This window comes from Anolis carolinensis, unplaced genomic scaffold (assembly GCF_035594765.1).
Source record: "Anolis carolinensis isolate JA03-04 unplaced genomic scaffold, rAnoCar3.1.pri scaffold_8, whole genome shotgun sequence".
In the NCBI taxonomy this organism is placed as follows: domain Eukaryota; kingdom Metazoa; phylum Chordata; class Lepidosauria; order Squamata; family Dactyloidae; genus Anolis; species Anolis carolinensis.
The window spans coordinates 15,205,908-15,225,366 of record NW_026943819.1 but is presented as its reverse complement, the minus strand read 5'-3'; the positions used below and the strand labels follow the sequence as shown (position 1 = coordinate 15,225,366).

At 40.6% G+C, this 19,459-nt stretch overlaps 1 protein-coding gene across 12 annotated transcripts in view; it reads right to left on the bottom strand.

Moving 5' to 3' along the window:
- Window positions 1–19,459, bottom strand: part of camk2b (calcium/calmodulin dependent protein kinase II beta) — a 178,968-nt gene that overhangs the window by 30,743 nt on the left and 128,766 nt on the right. For 4 of the 12 annotated variants that reach the window (XM_062960773.1, XM_062960769.1, XM_062960768.1 and 1 more), the window contains exons 12-15: window positions 19,173–19,215; window positions 15,948–16,028; window positions 5,567–5,607; window positions 4,756–4,827 (exon numbers count right to left, since the gene is read on the bottom strand). In XM_062960773.1, coding sequence (XP_062816843.1) covers window positions 4,756–4,827; window positions 5,567–5,607; window positions 15,948–16,028; window positions 19,173–19,215 — 237 coding nt within the window. The remainder of the gene's footprint in view (window positions 1–4,755; window positions 4,828–5,566; window positions 5,608–15,947; window positions 16,029–19,172; window positions 19,216–19,459) is intronic. The other 8 variants (XM_008116015.3, XM_008116008.3, XM_008116011.3 and 5 more) reach the window with 5 other exon arrangements.

Here is a 19,459-nt window from a genome sequence, read left to right as displayed (position 1 = left end):
CTTTAAGGTGTTCGATATTGCCTGCCGAAAGTTTTAAAACTCTTCCTGCAGTTCTAATTCCTTTGCATCATACTTAATTCACTTGTGACCAAATGAGGGAGTTTAGATTGTAGAAAGCATTTAGAATTAGAAGTACAGTAGAGTCTCACTTATCCAACATAAACGGGCCAGCAGAACATTGGATAAGTGAATATGTTGGATAATAAGGAGGGGTTAAGGAAAAGCCTATTAAACATCAAATTAGGTTATGATTTTACAAATTAAGCACCAAAAGATCATGTTATACAACAAATTTGACAGAAAAAGCAGTTCAATACACAGTAATGCTATGTAGTAATTACTGTATTTACGAATTTAGCACCAAAATATCACAATGTTTTGAAAACATTGACTACAAAAATGCGTTGGATAATCCAGAATGTTGGATAAGTGAGACTCTACTATATTAGATTTGCAGTGCTTTCCTGTAACCATGTATGAGGTGGTTAGAAAAATTAACTGTGCAACTTACCTGTTACCTGGAACTTGTATAACAGTGCAACAGAGGAATCATTCTAGCCTACTAAGGCAACATTGACAGTGCTTATACTAACATAAATTGAATTCATTTGTGATTATTATGTAGGCCTTTCCCACAAATGCGAGAAAGGTCAGGTTGTAACAACCTTGCTGGATGGATATCAGGTTGACTGAACCAAGTTGTTCAGGGCAATTGAAGCTGTCTGACTTGGAAGTCGGGGTTCAGGGCTTAGATCCAAAGCAAACAAAATCATTTAGAAAGCATTTGTTACTATTGCAAGTTTTCACATATTGAAGGAGTAAACATGATTTCTAAGCCTCTAGACCAACATAACAGACACAACAGGTTTTTGAAATGAACACCAGAGATCAAAGGAGCCAGCCAAGTCAATTTGCAGTACGACAATTTCAGAAATCATTTGAAGAAACTGGCCACATTGTACAGCACGAAGAGAGTGAAAGACAATGGACAATATAACATCAAAGATAATGAAAATTTGAGTTGTTTTCAGAAATTCATTCATCTATAAAACCTATTTTGGGAGGCATTCAAGCCAGACAACCTTCTAAGGAGAGCATGCTGACCATTGGTCCCAAAATGTGACTGATAACATCCACATGCATATCTAACAGCCACTGTGGCGCAATGGGTTAAACCCTTGTGCTGGTTGAACTGCTGACTTGAAGGTTGGATTGCTGACCTGAAGGTTGCCAGTTCAAATCTGTAAGACCCAGGCTGTGGCGCAGGCGGGACAGCAAGCCAGCTGCAACCAGCTGCAATGAATCACTCTGACCAGGAGGCCATGAGTTCGAGGCCCGCTCGGAGCCTATGTTTGTCTTGTCTTTGTTCTATGTTAAAAGGCATTGAATGTTTGCCTATATGTGTAATGTGATCCGCCCTGAGTCCCCTTCGGGGTGAGAAGGGCGGAATATAAATACTGTAAATAAATAAATAAGTAAATAAATAAGACATGGTGAGCTCCCATCTGTCAGCTCTAGCTTGCGGGAACATGAGAGAAGCCTCCCAGTTAATACATTCCCTAGGCAACTTCTCTGTAGACGGCCAATTCTCTCACACCAGAAGCGACTTGCAGTATGTTCTCAAGTCGCTTCTAACATGATAAAAAAGCCATGGAAAATGCCAGCTCTTACTGGAAAAAAATCAACAATCTGAACTCCCACTCAGAAATAATGTATTAAGGTTGTTAAAACTAAGACAGATATCTATGTTTTCTCATGCAGCATTAGTTCAGAAACAAAAAGTCACCAATGCTTAACATCTACCCAGATGGCTGTGTTTATGACCAACATTAAAGTAAACACGGACTGACAGGATGAAGTTATAAGACGAGATGGCTGCCCTCGCTTCTTGTCTTACGTGCGGAACTGCAGAAATGCCTAATTGGGATTTTCCCCCACCTCTGTCGAGTCTATGTGTGAAAAAAAAACTAGGGCAACTATTAAAGTTGATCTATCGCAGCCACACTTCAAATCCGACTTCCTTTTAAAAGCACATTATTTAATTGTCACCGTGACCTTATGCTTGTGTTCGGCAAGTGACGAGCAATTCCAGCTCAACACATCCCACTCGAGGAGAACGCTTGCAAATAGATGTTCTCTCTGGGGAAATCCTCGACTCCTGCTTCCAGCTATTCTTAATCTTAAAAGGTTCGTGCCACCTTATGTAGTGCTTGTTTTATAAATTAAGACATAGGCATTAGCAGAATTTCAGCTCATTCTTCAGAGCTAAAACAAGTGGGCTACTCCTTAATGGGTTGTTAGAAGGAGCCACATATAGTATATTACTGGATATGTCAGAAAGTATGACATACATCCCTATGTGACTCCTACCTTTAGGAGTCTGATAATTCTAGAGCAGGCATGGGCCAACTTGGGCCCTCCAGGTGTTTTGGACTTCAACTCACATCATTCCTAACAGCCTCAGGCCCCTTCCTTTTCCCCCTCGGCCGCTTAAGCGGCCGAGGGGGAAAAGGAAAGGGCCTGAGGCTGTTAGGAATGATGGGAGTTGAAGTCCAAAACATCTAGAGAACCCAAGTTGGCCCGCTCTAGAACACTGATAACTTACTAACCTATGCTTTATTATCTAACTAATTAAGAGATTTGCAAGAAAAACAGGTTAAGAATAGTTAAGAAAGCATGCTTTTGCCTAGCACAGTTGAAACATTAAATATGTTTTTGTATTTATGAGTGGATAAGAAAAAATCAAACAAAATCTAGAACTAATACATCCATAGCTATCTTTCTCAGCGGCAAAAACAAGACTGGGCTATTGCTTTTGCTCAGTGGCAAAAACAAGATTGGGCTATTGCTTTTGCTCAGTGGCAAAAACAAGATTGGGCTATTGCTTTTGCTCAGTGGCAAAAACAAGATTGGGCTATCAAGTCCCCCAGGGGAGACAGGACGGCCTATAAAGTTTTATTATTATTTATTATTGTGCACAATGTTTTCTTTAAAGTAAGCTGCTTATTGAAAAAAAAATTGTTTATATCCTCAGTAGATGCTATAATGTCAACAACTGTTGATTGGGCAATCTGACAATGTCACATTTCACGGCATTCCTAATACAGTAGAGTCTCACTTATCCAACATTCTGGATTATCCAACGCATTTTTGTAGTCAATGTTTTCAATGCATTGTGATATTTTGGTGCTAAATTCATAAATACAGTAATTACTACATAGCATTAATGTCTAATGAACTACTTTTTCTGTCAAATTTGTTGTATAACATGATATGTTGGTGCTTAATTTGTAAAATCATAACCTATTTTGATGTTTAATAGGCTTTTTCTTAATCTCTCCTTATTATGCAACATATTCGCTTATCCAACGTTCTGCCGGCCCGTTTATGTTGGATAAGTGAGACTCTACTGTACCTGACTGTTATCACCCAAATGATCCTATGGATTGCATAGCTTTGCCAGTCCCAAAGGAAATGTGGCTTTTGAGTTATAGTTGCAGAAACAACAGTGTCCAATAGGACTCTGGTGAATGGAGATTTGAAAAGGCAATATGAGACCTCTCTTTTGTTGTTTGTGGCCACAAATAATAAGCATCCTTGTCCTTGCTTCTTAACTCTGGCTTTAAGCAGACCCCAAATTGGCACTTAGGATCAGAGCAATGCACTATGGCACAATATTGTTACAGCAAAATATGACTGTTTACACTGCAGTCATTTAAGGATGAGATGGTTATAAGTTGATGATACTAACTACACTGACAGCAAAGACATTAGTTGTCTCATGAGTTCAAGATCAAGTTAGAAGCCTCACGTGGTGCAGTGGATTAAAGCCTTGCGACTTGAAGGTTGGGTTGCTGACCTAAAGGCTGCCAGGTTCGAATCCAACCCGGGGAGAGCACGGATGAGCTTCCTCTATCAGCTCCAGCTCCATGCGAGGACATGAGAGAAGCCTCCCAAAAGGATGGTATGTTATGTATTGTTATGTATTTTATATTGTTGTATTTTATATTGTGTATTTTATTGTATGTTGTTGGGCTTGACCCCATGTGAGCCACCCTATATCCCTTTGGGGAGATAGGGCGTAATATAAAAAGAAACAAATTATTATTATTATTATTATTATTATTATTATTATTATTATTATTATTATTATTATTATTATTATTACACAGCAAACAAAATAGATATGCTGGATTTCGTATCACAAAATCACAAGTCGAACGCTTCCCAAGTGTCTAGGACTGTGTGATGTATTTTCCGATGATGCGCGCAGATCCCAGTAGGGTGGCCTTTTGCAGTTGGCAGATCGTAATTTTGTCAATGTCTATTGTTTCCAAATGCCAGCTGAGATCTTTGGGCACGGCATTATTATTATTATTATTATTATTATGGTAAAAACATAAAAACATCTGGGCGTCCCCTGGGCAACATCCTTGCAGACGGCCAATTTTCTTACACCAGAAGCGACTTGTAGTTTCTCAAGTCGCTCCTGACACACACAAAAATCAAATTATTCCTCCCCTCTTTAACAATACCACAAAACAATGCAAGGGAGTCACAATGAGTATCACACATGTCATGTCAGGGCCAGACACATGTCATGTCAGGGCCAGACAATGCAGAACAGGTATAATCTGAAATCACATACAGGTCAACTGCAAATCTTAAGTACAAAACTATCTTATCAAAGTAGTATGTATCTCAATGATCCCACAATTTTTACCACAAGGGATGAAAAGTACAAGGAAGCCGTACCAGTGCGGCAGGAGGAAGAGTCCCTTTGGGGCTGGTAACTCCGGCACTGCCTTTGGTGCTGTTTGTCTGAGGCTGAGGAAGAAGAGACACACACACAAAAGAGACACTTTGGAAACAGAAGCCAACCCAAAGCAGTTTCCAACTGATGATCCACTCTCACATTACTCAAACCTCATAAAAGGCATATAGGACCATATTCTATATGACAATTACAGATAAATTAAACGATGGTGAAAAAGAAGACCCCTTATCCCCAAACTATATTTTCCAGCAGATAAACTAACTGCCAAGTTGAGAGAAAAGTAAGCCTCTTCCACCTATGATTTCTGACTATTCTTGCTTATAATATAAGCAACAAGAACACTGTACAGTGTTCCCTCATTACTTCGCGGTTCACTTTTCACGGATTCGCTGTTTTACGGTTTTTCAATAAACTCTAAAAGACTATTATAAATCATAAAAAATTACAATTTACAGCCTAAGGAAGGGAGGAAGGAGGAGCTGAAGGGAGAGAAAAGGAGCCCAAGCGGCAACAGGAGGAGGAGGAGGCGATTTATCAACATACAATTGGTTGATAAAGACTTAAAATAGTGTATAACTACTAAAATAATGTATAAATATTAAAATAAACATAGTGCCCCTATTTTGCGGATTTCCACTTATTGCGGGTGGTCCTGGAACCTAACCCCCACGATAAGTGAGAGAACACTATATACATAAAATGATCTCTCTTGTTAATACAGCATAAAGCCTAGCCTCCTACTGTTCTCCCAACATTATATATTAGGGAAAGCCCCAGAAGGATACCTACCTTCACTCCGTCAGCTTTCTTATTCAGTAAACTTTTAGCTGCTGCATAAGGAGGGAAAGAAGAGACTTTAGTGGTAACTCTTTTGGTGTCCTGAGACATATTCTGTGCTGTTCAAGTAGCAAAAAAGGATCACACAAGCTGCATAAATGCCGTTTCCTCATCAAACTGTTAAAAAGAGGAGTTGAAAACAAAGGATAAATCCCAAGTTCTAAGAAAGTGGGCAGAGCCTCAAAATACCCCAATGCCAAAAGTAGAGGTATGGATGGTCACAAATAGGCAACTTCCCAAATTCAGGGCAACCAATTGCAGGATTTCAATGCTTTCTGTAAAACGGAAGTTTCACATGATGTTACTTGGATTGTTGCTGTGTCTCAAATTGCCACTGGCTAGGGTCCAACTTGGTTTGTCCAAACTGTGCACTGTCCAAATAGTGAGTGTTTGCAGGACACAGTGTTCAGCTGAACAAAGTGGCATTCTGCATAAAGTGGGGCAGCATCCTTCTGTGGATCGGCTCTCAAAAGATCTCATCAGCATGGCTTGGGGAAAACAACCTACAGATGTTACTTTATTGATTCCATAGAGCAAATGCATTCCCAATCCCACAGCTGTCTGTTTTTTGTTTTCATCCAGCCTATCTACATACATATCAGCTTTACCTTAGTCAAATTTGTGTAAAGACTCTGCATTGAGAATACAATGTGTGTATTCCAGTTTTCCTTAACAAGGACTGAATACCTTTAAACCATGATCAGCCTTGTGCCACCATAAAGACTAACTGGTTTTGTTTGACAAGCTTTTGGGAATAGCATTAAGTTGTAGGTATTTTCATAAATGCAGAAACGATTCTGATAAATGCAACTTATTTGTCTTTGAACTGTGCTTGGTTTCTTTCTTCTTCCTGCAATAGATTTACAAGATTCCCCTCGCCAAACTGAATAATCTTCCAGAATGGTCACAACCAATTCTTTATTACTAAGAGTTCCCAATTCTTTACAAAATAAATTTTAGTACAAGCTTATTTCAAGGAGTCATCCGTGGAATCCTTATCTTCTAATAAGCAGCTTGTCCTCAAGTTCAGAGCTTCACAGGCTTTCTGAGATGGTATTTTTGGATGGAAATCAGGCAGTAGAAGACAGTCACCTGACAATGCCATGAAGCTACCGCATTACACTCTCTTCATGTTTTAGAGAAAACTTTTCTAAAATTACTCTTCTTCCTCATTTTTACTTTTTCTGCTCTGTGAAGCTGCTGTGTCTAATTATACAGCCCTTCCCTTGGTGACTCCGTAATGTCGAATTTCCATTTAAAACAAGTAATAGCAAAACACACACTCATTTGTCCAAATGGCTCATGGCTCATCAGACACTAGTATCGTGGATCAATTACTAATTGGATAATTACAGTAGGACACAAAATCCAGTTAGATAATAGCATTAATTCAGCCTGGTCTATTTTGATTTCCACTCTTGTTTTTTTTTTTTTAATAAACTGTTGTTTGGCTGAGGAGAGACCCAAGAATGGTATGGCAGAAAAGCTGGAGGGACGAAAATGAAATGTATGGCAAGGTTGAGAGGGACCAGGAAGGATGCTCAGATCATGTGTGGTAAAGTTGGGACTCAAAACACCAGTGATATGGGTGCCCATCATCCGGATCTTTCTGGAAGCTGGGAGTGGCCTCCAGAGAGTTGGATTATATAGAGAGAGCGGTGCCTAGAAAAACAAAGTATAGTTTCTTGTACTGTGCTTAGAAACTGCAACGGGTAATTTTTTTAAGACCTCCAAGTTGCAGCAACCTTCTCTTGGATCCATTGAGTGAGCTTTGTGGAGACACATCAGTGTGAATACCAGAACCATCTGCGAAGCAAGATAACTCCATTTCTGGACCCAGGACCTCTTAAAACAACTTTCCCCCACATCAAATCACCACCACAGGGCAGAACCCGACAAAAAGTTTGCTTACCTTACAGAAATTTACAGAAGAGGAAAGGCGAGAAAGACAGGCAGGTAAGAAGAAGGGTTGGAGAAGAGATGGGGAGAAAGAGAGAAGAAAAGTATTGAGACAGAAAGCAAGTCATCTAGGGCCAAGGCCTCATCTGACACTAAGGGGGAGAGAAGCAGCAGCAGCACCAGCACCACAAAAGCAGCACTACAGAGGACTTTGCTCACACACAAAGGGAGGAAATGGTCCACACAACCACCAGTTAATGGAAAGATGGTAGCCTATGGGGTTGCTGCGGTCAAAAAAGAGTTTTGTAAGGTGACACATCATCACATAGCCAAGGTGCCTCACATTTTCTTCATCACGCAGACACTTTTATGTCTCTCACCTTCATTAAGACTCTTCAGATCAGAAAGGATTTCATTTTTGCCTATGGTAGGCTACAAGATTAGATTTGCTGGCATCTTGACCAAGTCCATGAACTATGTGAACCTCCAAAGCAGTGGTTCTCAACCTGGGATCCCCAGATGTTTTTGGCCTTCAACTTCCAGAAATCCTAACAGCCGGTAAACTGGCTGGGATTTATGGGAGTTGTAGGCCAACAACATCTGGGGACCCCCAGGTTGAGAACCACTGCTCCAAAGGGATATGCGATTTTCATTTTAGAAAAATGTTGTTAAAGGGTATGTAAGATTTGTTTCCACCTATACTTCTTTTCCCAATTATTTTGTCTTGAATCCCTACATATCTGGGGATTAGTTGCACATGGATCTGCATCTCCATTCAATTGAAGGAGTGTAAAAGCATTTATATTTGTTGCTGTATCTCTTTTTATTTCTTTCTAATCATTAAATGTATAGGTACAGTGTCTCTTTGTTTTACTTCAATGCAAATTTGAGTTCAGTTTGAGCATGACTTGAGTGGACCCAAGCTTCCAGAGCATCAAAGAGGGGAAGATATGGATGTTTTAGAAATCATATATATAGGAAATCATGTATATGCGCACTCCCCTTTTGACTGATCCTACCTTTTCTAGATCTTATACCCCAAAACAACATCTAAGCCATGTCCTCATCTGAATGCACATTTAGATAATTAAAGAAAGATTTTACTATTTGGATTTTTTTATTGTGTCAAAAGCAACCTGAGAGCATGCTGCAAGTCGCTTCTGGTGTGAGAGAATTGGCCGTCTACAGAGACATTGCCCAGAGGAAGCCCAGATGTGTTACCACCCTGCTGGGAAGCTTCTCTCATGTCCCTGCAAGCTAGAGTTGACAGATGGGAGCTCACCCCATCTACGGATTCAAACCGGCAACCTTCAGGTCAGCAACCCAACCTTTAGGTCAGCAGTCCAGCTGGCACCCGTCTTTGCACATATGGAAGCCTTTGAAATAGTGGTATGGTGTGTGGGAATGCCTTCTCCAGAGAGATTCACTTTGGACTTACATTAAAATCTTTTCAGTGCTATGTGACACCCTTTTGTATTTTCTGTGCTATTTTGTGAACATGTTTTCTTCTTTGCACTGCTTTAGCCATGCTATTAGCTCTTTTGGCTTTGTCGTGTGCTGCTGCCGGTTTCATCCTGCTATCAGGTTTTGTTCATTTAATCCCTACCTAGTCATTTGCATTTACATTGTATCTATGCACATGGGGAAATTTGTCTATTGGGTGGTTTGAAGTAAATAAATTAAGTGCCACAGTTTTTTTTTATTTCAGCTTGGAACATAACATGGCATATATTTGTTTTCAAACCAATCTCCTACTGATCATCCCCAGATCTGACTTCAACCAAGTTGCTGCATCATGAGCTTTCAGACAAACAGTACTGCCATCGGACTATGGGACTCTTCATGAGCTTTTTTTCTTCAAGTTTCAAAACCTAGAATCAAAGATCTTCTACTTATAAAACTTTACATATCTCTTAGCACCTAATTAATATTACGATAAACCAGGCTACATTAAAAAGCAGTCCTAGATATGCTTACTCAAAGCTAAACCCAATAAGTTAAATGGTACTTATAGTACAAAACAACCTTCCAGAACCTGGTATCCTACATAAGTACAGGACAAATTGATATGTTGGTTTGCTGTGAGTTTTCCGGGCTGTATGGCCATGTTCCAGAAGGATTATTTCCTGACGTTTCACCTCATCTATGGCAGGCATCCTCCGAGGTTGTGAGGTCTGTTGAAAACTAGGCAAGTGGGGTTTATATATCTGTGGAATATCCAGGATGGGAGAAAGAACGCTTGTCTGTTTGAGGCAAGTGTGAAAGTTTCAATTGGCAAGCTTGACTAGCATTGAATGACCTTGCAGTTTCAAAGCCTGGCTGCTTTCTACCTGGGGGAATCCTTTGATGGGAGGTGTTAGCTGGCCCTGATTGTTTCCTGTCTGTTTGAGACTGATAGGAATTGTAGTTCTGTATCTGCAGAAAGCAGCTGGCTGAGGAAGGCTGACATATAGAATTGCAGTCTGAGCTAGGTGGGCACTACAATATAGTCAATGCAGGATGTAATTAGGTCTCCAATTAAATCAAAATAAACCGAAACTTTGAACACAGCACTATAAACAGGAATTGTATATAAAGTGGTAAAGCAGTGCTATTTCCAGATAATAATAGGCTAAGTTCTACTGATATGCTGTGGAAATATGTGAAAGTTTTCAAAGTTATCACTTTTACTGAATCCTCAATCATCGAAATCTATTTTCAGCTTTCCTTTCATCTGGAATCTATTTTTATATCATAGTCTACATCCCTTTACTTCCGCCTTGATTCCTTTGCAACTTAAGAGTCAAGTCAGACAGGCTTGCCTCTTTTAAATTTTAACTTGCCAAATCACCTCCCCCCAGCCCTGCTATTTTGTAAGCTTAAGTGGGCGCAATACTTTGAAAAACAGACTCAGTGTAAGCATTGTTTTGTGTTGCTGTACATTTCTTATTGGCTTCTTTGTTTTATTTCGTTCACACTGCAACCCTAAATAGCGTTTCCAGAGTGCCAGTAATATTAGCTGGATTAGTTTAGATTAGACCATACGGCTGCTGCCATGCACATCCCTTTCCCCACATGCAGTACCAACATGAACACAGATATAAGCAGAAGCCCTCGCCCATCATCAGAGGAAATAACAGACTGGCCAAGATCCTGGAGCATGCACCTGAGTTACACAGAAGTCATGCACCATTTCCCACATTCAACCTGCAGGCCAAGCTGGGTGCAGACAGGGCAACGGCTAAGACACACATTCGCTGGGAAACTGGCATGAAAGGGGTGTTAAGGGGACCCTTGTCTGCACACCCCAAGAACTGTCCTTGTTTAGTGGATACAGAAGGGACCTGTTCTTTCTCACAAGCATACACTTCTTCTGTGGCTAATTTCCAAACCCAGCCTTGGACATTTCTTCTACAGCCTGAACCACTTTGTATTTTCAGAAATATTCTGCACACTGCCTATGTGCAACAAGCACATATTGATTATAAAGAAATCATTGCATCTATCCTTGTAGAAATGCTTCCAGCTTCCTCTCTTGATCATTTTTCACACAGGAGACTTAGGTTAGGCTATAATAACTGTCTAAGGTCCAAGTAGCTGAGCTGCCAGTTGACCCCTAACCAAAAGGGGTTAAGACATAACCAAATCAAGATATAATGATATAACTGAAGATAATAAAAAGCCAAATATCCTCTGAATATGCAGGAGATTGGTTCTGGGGCCAGGTTCTGGGGCCAAAATCTGCAATTGTTAAAATCACATATTAACATATAAATATAATGAACAATAAACGAGGTATGAGCCAGACTGCTTGTCAGAGACCTGCGAACAAACGTCTGATGATGGACACTGCAAAGTCAACAGAGATGTGACAAGGTCCAAAAAGCAAGTGGAAAGGGGTGCTAAGCCCTGCGGTTGGCCAAATCCGTGGATCTGGAGACAATGTTTCCAAAGACCTGACTGTAATCATTACAGCCACGGGTGGGATGAGCTCCTGCCGTCAGCCTAGCTTCTGCCTACCTAGCGGTTCAAAAACAGCAACGTTAGTAGATAAATAGGTACTGCTTTAGCGGGGATGTAAAAAGTTCGATTGACAGGCTCCTCGGCATGGAAAAATGGAATAACAGCACCTCCCTATGGCCGAGTCTAACACAGAGTCCAGATGCCAGAAATGTACGAGGGAAGCTTTCCTCTGTTTATGTATTGTCTGTCTCTGTAAATTGTATAACGGCATTGGATGTTTGTTATATTATATACCTGTAATCTGCTCTGAGTCCCCTCGGGGCGATAGAGTGGAATATAAATAAAGTATTTTATTGTATGACACAGCAAACAAGATAGACATGCTGGATTTCGTATCACAAAATCACAAGTTGAACACTTCCCAAGTGTCTAGGACTGTGTGATGGATTTTCGGATGATGCGTGCAGATCCCAGTAGGGTGGCCTTTTGCAGTTGGCAGATCGTGATTTTGTCAATGTCTATTGTTTCCAAATGCCGGCTGAGATCTTTTGGCATGGCACCCAGTGTGCCCATCACCACCGGGACCACCTGCACTGGTTTCTGCCAGAGTCTTTAAAGTTCAATCTTGAGGTCCTGAGAGCGGCTGAGTTTTTCCTGTTGTTTTTCGTCAATGCGACTGTCACCTGGGATGGCAACATCAATGATCCAAATCTTTTTCTTTTCCACAACTGTGATGTCTGGTGTGTTGTGTTCCAGAACTTTGTCAGTCCGGATTTGGAAGTCCCACAGTATCTTTGCGTGCTCATTTTCCACAACCTTTGCAGGTTTGTGATCCCACCAGTTCTTTACTGCTGGGCAGGTGGTACTTGAGGCATAAGTTCCAATGAATCATTTGGGCCACATAGTTGTGCCTCTGTTTGTAGTCTGTCTGTGCGATTTTCTTACAGCAGCTGAGGATATGATCAATGGTTTCGTCGGTTTCCTTGCACAGTCTGCATTTTGGGTCATCAGCTGATTTTTCGATCTTGGCATTAATTGCATTTGTTCTGATGGCTTGCTATTATTATTATTATTATTATTATTATTATTATTATTATTATTATTAAATGTACTTAAATCAGTGGGAATTTCTCCCACTGATCCAAGCGTGGTCAAGATTGTCGAGATAAACATTAAATGTCACATCTAATTTCCTTCCTTTGATAGGTGCTGAATCATACCTGCCAAGCATAACTGATCGTAGGACTAAAGTAGAGCATAATATCAGGACAACATAAGCGTACAAGACAGAGAACAGTATTAGTCCACAACGCCTTCAAACTAACAAAATATGCAACCAAGAACTCTGGTCTCAATGGCTACATGGCTGGAATCACTGGGTTGCTGTGAGTTTTTTGGGCTCTATGGCCATGTTCCAGAAGCATTCTTTCCTGATGTTTCGCCCATATCTATGCAGACATCCTCGGAGGTTGTGAGGCCTGTTGGAAACTAGGCAAGTGGGGTTTATATATCTGTGGAATAATGTCCAGGGTGTGAGAAAGAGCTCTTGTCTGCCTGAGGCAAGTGTGCATGTCGCAACTGGCCAGCTTGATTGACATTGAATAGCCTTGCAGCTTTAATGCCTGGCTGCTTCCTGCCTGGGGGAATCCTTTGTTGGGAGGTGTTAACTTGGGAATACCACAAAAATGTTTAAACTGTACCCAAATACCCCGAGGGGATCTTTTTGTCATATTTTAGGTCCAGGAGAGGTATTTTTAAATAACAAAGAGTGACTCCAAAATAATTTCCCTTTCACAAGCCTTAGATAATATCTGGGGTCAATTGAAAAGGGGGGAGGGGGGATTAAAATAACAACAGGCCACACTTTGCTCATTCCTGTTCTACCTGATGCATAAATAGAAGTTCAGAGAAAGCCAAGCCACTTGTTGTGATGCCCAGAGTGCAAGCATTAATGGCTGAGATCAGGAAGATGAGAATATACCATGTGTATAAGAGAATGACACCTACAGGTGACATTTAATGAACAGTGGTTCTGTGTAAGAAATAACCTAACTTTCTCCAATTGCTATAGCAAGCGAATAACAAGGGCATTTTGTGTGTGTGTATCTGGATTATGAATGTACATACTCCCAATCAGTGTGAATAGCCAGGTATCAAAGTACAAAACATTCTGAAATTCCTGTGAAAGGATCAAAGGCAATGTGCCTGTGCTTGTTAATGAAGCAGCACCCAAAGTGTTGCCATGACAAATGGAACTAAATGCCAGTAACTGTGCTTCACTGCTGCCAATTAAAGAACTCCAGCATAGCTATTCTAACCGTGAAAATAACTATTCTGCGAGTATTTAAAGATGCAAAACCATTAGCGAACCTGTTCAGATGACAAGACAAAACCGCTCCAGGGATAGAATCTCCATCCCATCCAAGACATCATCTCTATCTCACTCTTTCTGCCCTTGGGATAGCATTGCTGTGGACATTCAGCTCATCCACCATCACTTAAAGGAAACCGAAGTACTGGAAATGAAGTAATCTCAGGCAGCCCAGCCTTCTACAAAGGGCAAACTGCTAGGTAAAAAGCCATGATCAGTGCTTTCTGGTATGGCACTTGGACATTTCAGAAAAGCAGAATGCGTAGGGGCTTTTTTTCAGTTTCTCTCAGCCTTGTTCACTCTCCCTGCCTTGTTGGGTAAGCTTTAAAGAGCTGATGCTATGATAGAAAAATCAAAAGGATAGGGTTTTTTATTCTGACCTTTTCTAATCTCCCCACTGCCATCATTTTTGTGAGTAGGAATTACAAAAGGCCATAAATAGACAGAGGGGCCACCTTGACCCATGTATAGCCAACCCAGGGCTTTTGGGCTCAATTTTTTGGCATTTTTTTGATTTATACACAAGCATGTCTAGAACGTAGGAACTGACCAGGCTTTAGAACAGCAGGTTAAACCACCAGCTGCAGTAAAACTTGTCAATCGAGAGATTGACAGCTTGAAGCTCAGGTCAGGTTGAGCTCCTGATCTTTAGCCCAGCTTCCACCTATCTAGTAGTTCGAAAGCAAAATGTGAGTAGATAAATAGGGACAGCTTAAAATGGCGGGGTATTAAGGCACCCATAAGGAAATGCCAGGGAAATGCCAGTGATTTGATCAAAAGGAGGAAGTTTATGAACAAAGCTCTTTGGCAGAGAGATGGAGCGATGCCTATATCTCTCTCTATCTATGTACAATTTTCTGTCTTGTCAGTGTATAAACAGCATTGAATGTTTGCCGCATATGTATGTTCTGTGATCTGCCCTGAGCCCCTTTCGGGGTGAGAAGGGAGGAATATAAATACTGTAAATAAATAAATAAAAATCTGTATACAAAATAATATGGAAATGCATACTCCCAGATGGTTGCTTTTCCTATCATAATGAAAACATTTCCCTTAAGAGTATTATTCGCTGTAAAATGGGCTGACCCATCATTGATTGATGGGTAAAAGCAGATTTTGAACAGTTTTCTTTCTGAACTAATTTACCATAAATTCCTCCAGTGGAATTCTGGGAATTGTAGCCCAAAAGTAACTTTCCAAAGCTCTGGGTGAGATACTTCTCATGTAAGAAACACAAGCTTTTTCTTAAATGCTGTTCACCTATTTAGTCATTTGCCTATTTTTTCACCAATAATCACTTATGTATGTATTTATTTATTTACAGTATTTATATTCCAGCTTTCTCACCCCGAAGGGGACTCAGGGCGGATCACATTATACACACATAGGGCAAATATTCAATGCCCATAAACACATCAAACAGAAACTTGATAGTATATACAGTGTTCCCTCGCTTATCGCAGGAGTTAGGTTCCAGGACCACCCACAATAAGTGAAAATCTGTGAAGTAGGGACGCTATATATTTATACATTATTTTAGTAGTTATACACTATTTTAAGTCTTTATCAACCAATCGTGTGTTCATAAATCGCCTCCTTCTCCTCCCGTTGCCGCTTGGGCTCCTTTTTTCTCCCTTTGCCTTCTCCTTTGTTACTTACACCGTAAATTGTAATTTTTTATGATTTATAATATTATTTTAGGGTTTATTGGAAAATCGCGAAACAGCAAATCCGCAAAAAGCGAACCGCAAAGTAGTGAGGGAACACTGTATTGTATTTGGAAGACATGCCACAATAATATCCAAACACAAAACTCCTCCAAGAAAGTTGAAGGCTGCTCCTGTACTACCACTGTCACCAATCACTCGAAAATATCCTTTTTCCATTCATTTTTCCAAGACCTTCTCATGACACTGTTTCCAGGAATGGAGCAGGAATTGACTCCTGACAGACAAAACACTTCAGATGTGGCCCTGACAGTATGAGCTCCTGGTTTTCAAAGCTGCTGTCCCTCGACTCTCAAATAAGACGGGATGAAGTGCTGATGGTGAATGACACAACATGCGCTCGTTTCAATGTGAGGAGGGGCGAGTGAGGGGGGTCTCTTTGGGACACATCTACCTTGCTCCACCAACCCCATGGTGGCACCGGAGGCTGCTGCTGCTGCAGACATTGTGGCAGGAGCGGTGGTCTGTCTGCCCACTGTTAGCACCAGGTTGGGAAACAGAAATAAAGGACAGCAAAACAGGGGAAAGGATGGGGAAGAGTTCGAGAAGAGCAGAGAGAAAGAGAAAGACAGAGGGAAAGTAAAAACAGGGAAAGAAAGGAGACAAAGGAAGCAGAAAAAGATTAGAGTTAAAGTTGAGATGTAGAGACCTGACGATTGGTAGCAAATGTGCATTCACTTTTACACAATCCGTGGATCTTTTGCATCCAATCCAAAGCCGTTCCGAAACCGGATTCCTCTGCTTTGGAAAACTCACCCATTCAATATCAGGCTGGAAACAATGCAACCTGGTCACAGGCTCAAGAGCAGACCTAGAGGATATTCTTATATCCCGAGGAAAGGCACGGAAGGGGAGTCATGCCATGAGAATTAACCCAATGCTGTGAAATGTACAAGAAATGGTAATATGTGTAGAATGTCAAGGAGTAATTCTTACAGCTGGACCTGAGATTACACCACACATTGAAAGAAGTATGTGGCTCATGCACCATCCTAAAAGTTAGCTTCAAAGCTTCTTTAGAATACTAAGCACCATGGTCGCATGATATACAGTAGAGTCTCACTTATCCAAGCTAAACGGGCCGGCAGAAGCTTGGATAAGAGATTATCTTTGATAATAAGAAGGGGTTAAGGAAAAGCCTATTAAACATCAAATTAGGTTATGATTTTACAAATTAAGCACCAAAGCATCATGTTATACAACAAATTTGACAGAAAAAGTAGTTCAATACGCAGTAATGTTATGTTGTAATTACTGTATTTACGAATTTAGCACCAAAATATCACGATATATTGAAAACATTGACAACAAAAATGGCTTGGATAATCCAGAGGCTTGGATAAGCGAGGTTTGGATAAGTGAGACTCTACTGTATTAATATTTAGTATTGCTTCTGCTTTTTTAAAACTATGATTCTGTTAAGCCTTTGACTGAGAAATTACTCCACAAATGCCAAGTTTGGAGGCTTTGAATTAACCAGGTCTGTTGTTTACTCTGTAACTCTGTGGCTGCAGAAAAGTTTGTAAAATTTTGCAGTTATGGAATTACTCAGAAACAGGTGCATAATATTCATTGCCTATTTTGCAGCTGTTGTCAAGATCACGGAGGAATTCGAACCCTGGGGCTTCCTAAATAAAAAATCCAGGCGATTCAGTGAAACTTCATCGGCACTGAGAGGTTTGGAACAGAATATAAAGCCTGGGATTTATTTTATTTCACTTTAATTGCATCAAATTATTTCTTTTTCCAATAACCTATGGAGAACTTTCTCTCCTGAACGTCTTCAAAATGACAATTTGACTGTTTCTCAGGCGAAAACTAATTCCTGCCAAGTGGTTCTTCATTCTCATCAAAAGTACAGTGCATTCTGCATTTTGAATGCGACTTCGTTGCTGTCGACACAACATATTTTATACAGTATTAGGAACATTGTTTTCCCTGCTTACAGAACTTAGGCCTCATTACAGGATATGGATTGTGTCATTGTAAATTCATGGCGCCTTGGTGAGGCCCATGAATAATGATGGGAAAAGAAAGTCCTGTAGGAGAGTGAGGAGGGAGAAACAGTGTGATTGGGTGGATTCTTACTTGAGGAATCTACTCAGCCATCTTACCATTTTCTGACCTAACATTTCTGAAACTTCCCTAGTCAGAGGTGGTCGCTCATCTCCCCATGATAAGAGTACTTTATTTATTTATAGAATAAATGCCTCCATGATGATGATGCATGGAACAGGAAACACCAAAAGTAGCCGAGAAGACACGCTGTCCTTCTGAATCCAAGCTCAAACCAACCAGAAGGCATAATACGCCCAAACCCAACATGTGTGCTCTTGAGGCGATAAATTGTTACATTACGTTATATTATATAATATTAGCAAGATTTTTCAAAATAAGATGACCTAATTAAACTGAGCAGGCACTCAAATAGTAGAAGCATCATTTCATAGGCAAAAGGAGGGAAGAGAAAGAGGTAGATGTAGTGGCACCAGGGACAAGATTAACACTAAGTCAAACTCTATTGGATATATTCAGAATTAAGTTGCTACCAAGTTAGTGAAATGTATGCTTGAGGGATAACGCAGCATGTAATCCAGAAAATGGGATCAGGAATAGCTCTTCTTCCTCAATGGCATCCTGGAGTACAGTATACTACGGACTGGGTTGGTAGACAAGAGACAAGGATTTGATCACCAACTATTTCTGAAGATCAGAGGGAGAATCCAACTGCTTTGTCTGAATGGGTAAAACTTCTGTAAGGGAGGGAAAGGAAGGGGAAAGGGGGAGTGTATATGTACAGAGGGAGGGGATGCCTAGCTAGATGCCTACAGAAGAGCATTCTAGGACATCCTCAGCTTCTCGCTTATTGGTTCGGTGTGTATTTGTTTGTACGAGGGTTATCCAGAAAGTACATTACATTTTGGAATTAAAAATGAACAAAGTATAGGAGAAAACCATATGCAGTTGAAAGCCACACCCAAATACCACATCTCACGTAGTCGCCATTCAAATCTAGGCACTTATCATAGTGATAAATGAGCTTGGAAACTCCTTCCCCACTAAATTCTGCCACCTCCATCGTCAACTCTTCCCCCTTCCCACAGCTGCGCAGCATCGCCAAAACGCTGTGTTGCCAGCCACGCCCCCACTGTTGGAAACAAGTGTTTGAGGAAGCAAGCGGCAGAATTTAGTGGGGAAGGAGTTGCAAAGCTCCTTCATTGCTATGGTAAGTGCCTAGATTTGAATAGTGACTATGTGAGATGTGGTATTTGGGGTGTGGCTTTCAACTGCATATGGTAAATATTTTCTCCTATACTTCGTCCATGTTAAATTCCAAAATGTAATGTAGTTTCTGGATATCTCAATATATAACTTTACATATGGCAGAGAACAGCAGCATAAGATGAACGAGGATGGCTGACACATTCCTATGGTTAATTAACGCGATCAGTATTAGTGGAGCAGCTTCGATTGTGGTTGTGTTTGTGAGCCCCTCGCTTAAAGCTTGCCTCAGTGAGAACATGCTTTGTGTGTGTTTTTTCTTCCACTAAAAAAGGATAGAAATTAGAGTGTTTATTTTTTTTTCATTTCTCTTAATTTATCAAAACAAAGCTCTCACCTGAAAAGTTTCTTGTTGCCAGCATAGTAGTAAGAATTGCACCCTAAAAAAGAAAATAAAAACAGTTTGTTTATGTGTGTGTGTGTGTGTGTGTGTGTGTGTTGTCGAAGGCTTTCATGGCCGGGATCACAGGGTTGTTGTATGTATTCAACATGTATGGCCATGTTCCAGAAGTATTCTCTCCTGACGTTTCGCCCACATCTATGGCAGGCATCCTCAGAGGTTGTGAGGAATGGAGAAACTAGGCAAGGAAGGTTAATATATATCTGTGGAGAGTCCAGGGTGTA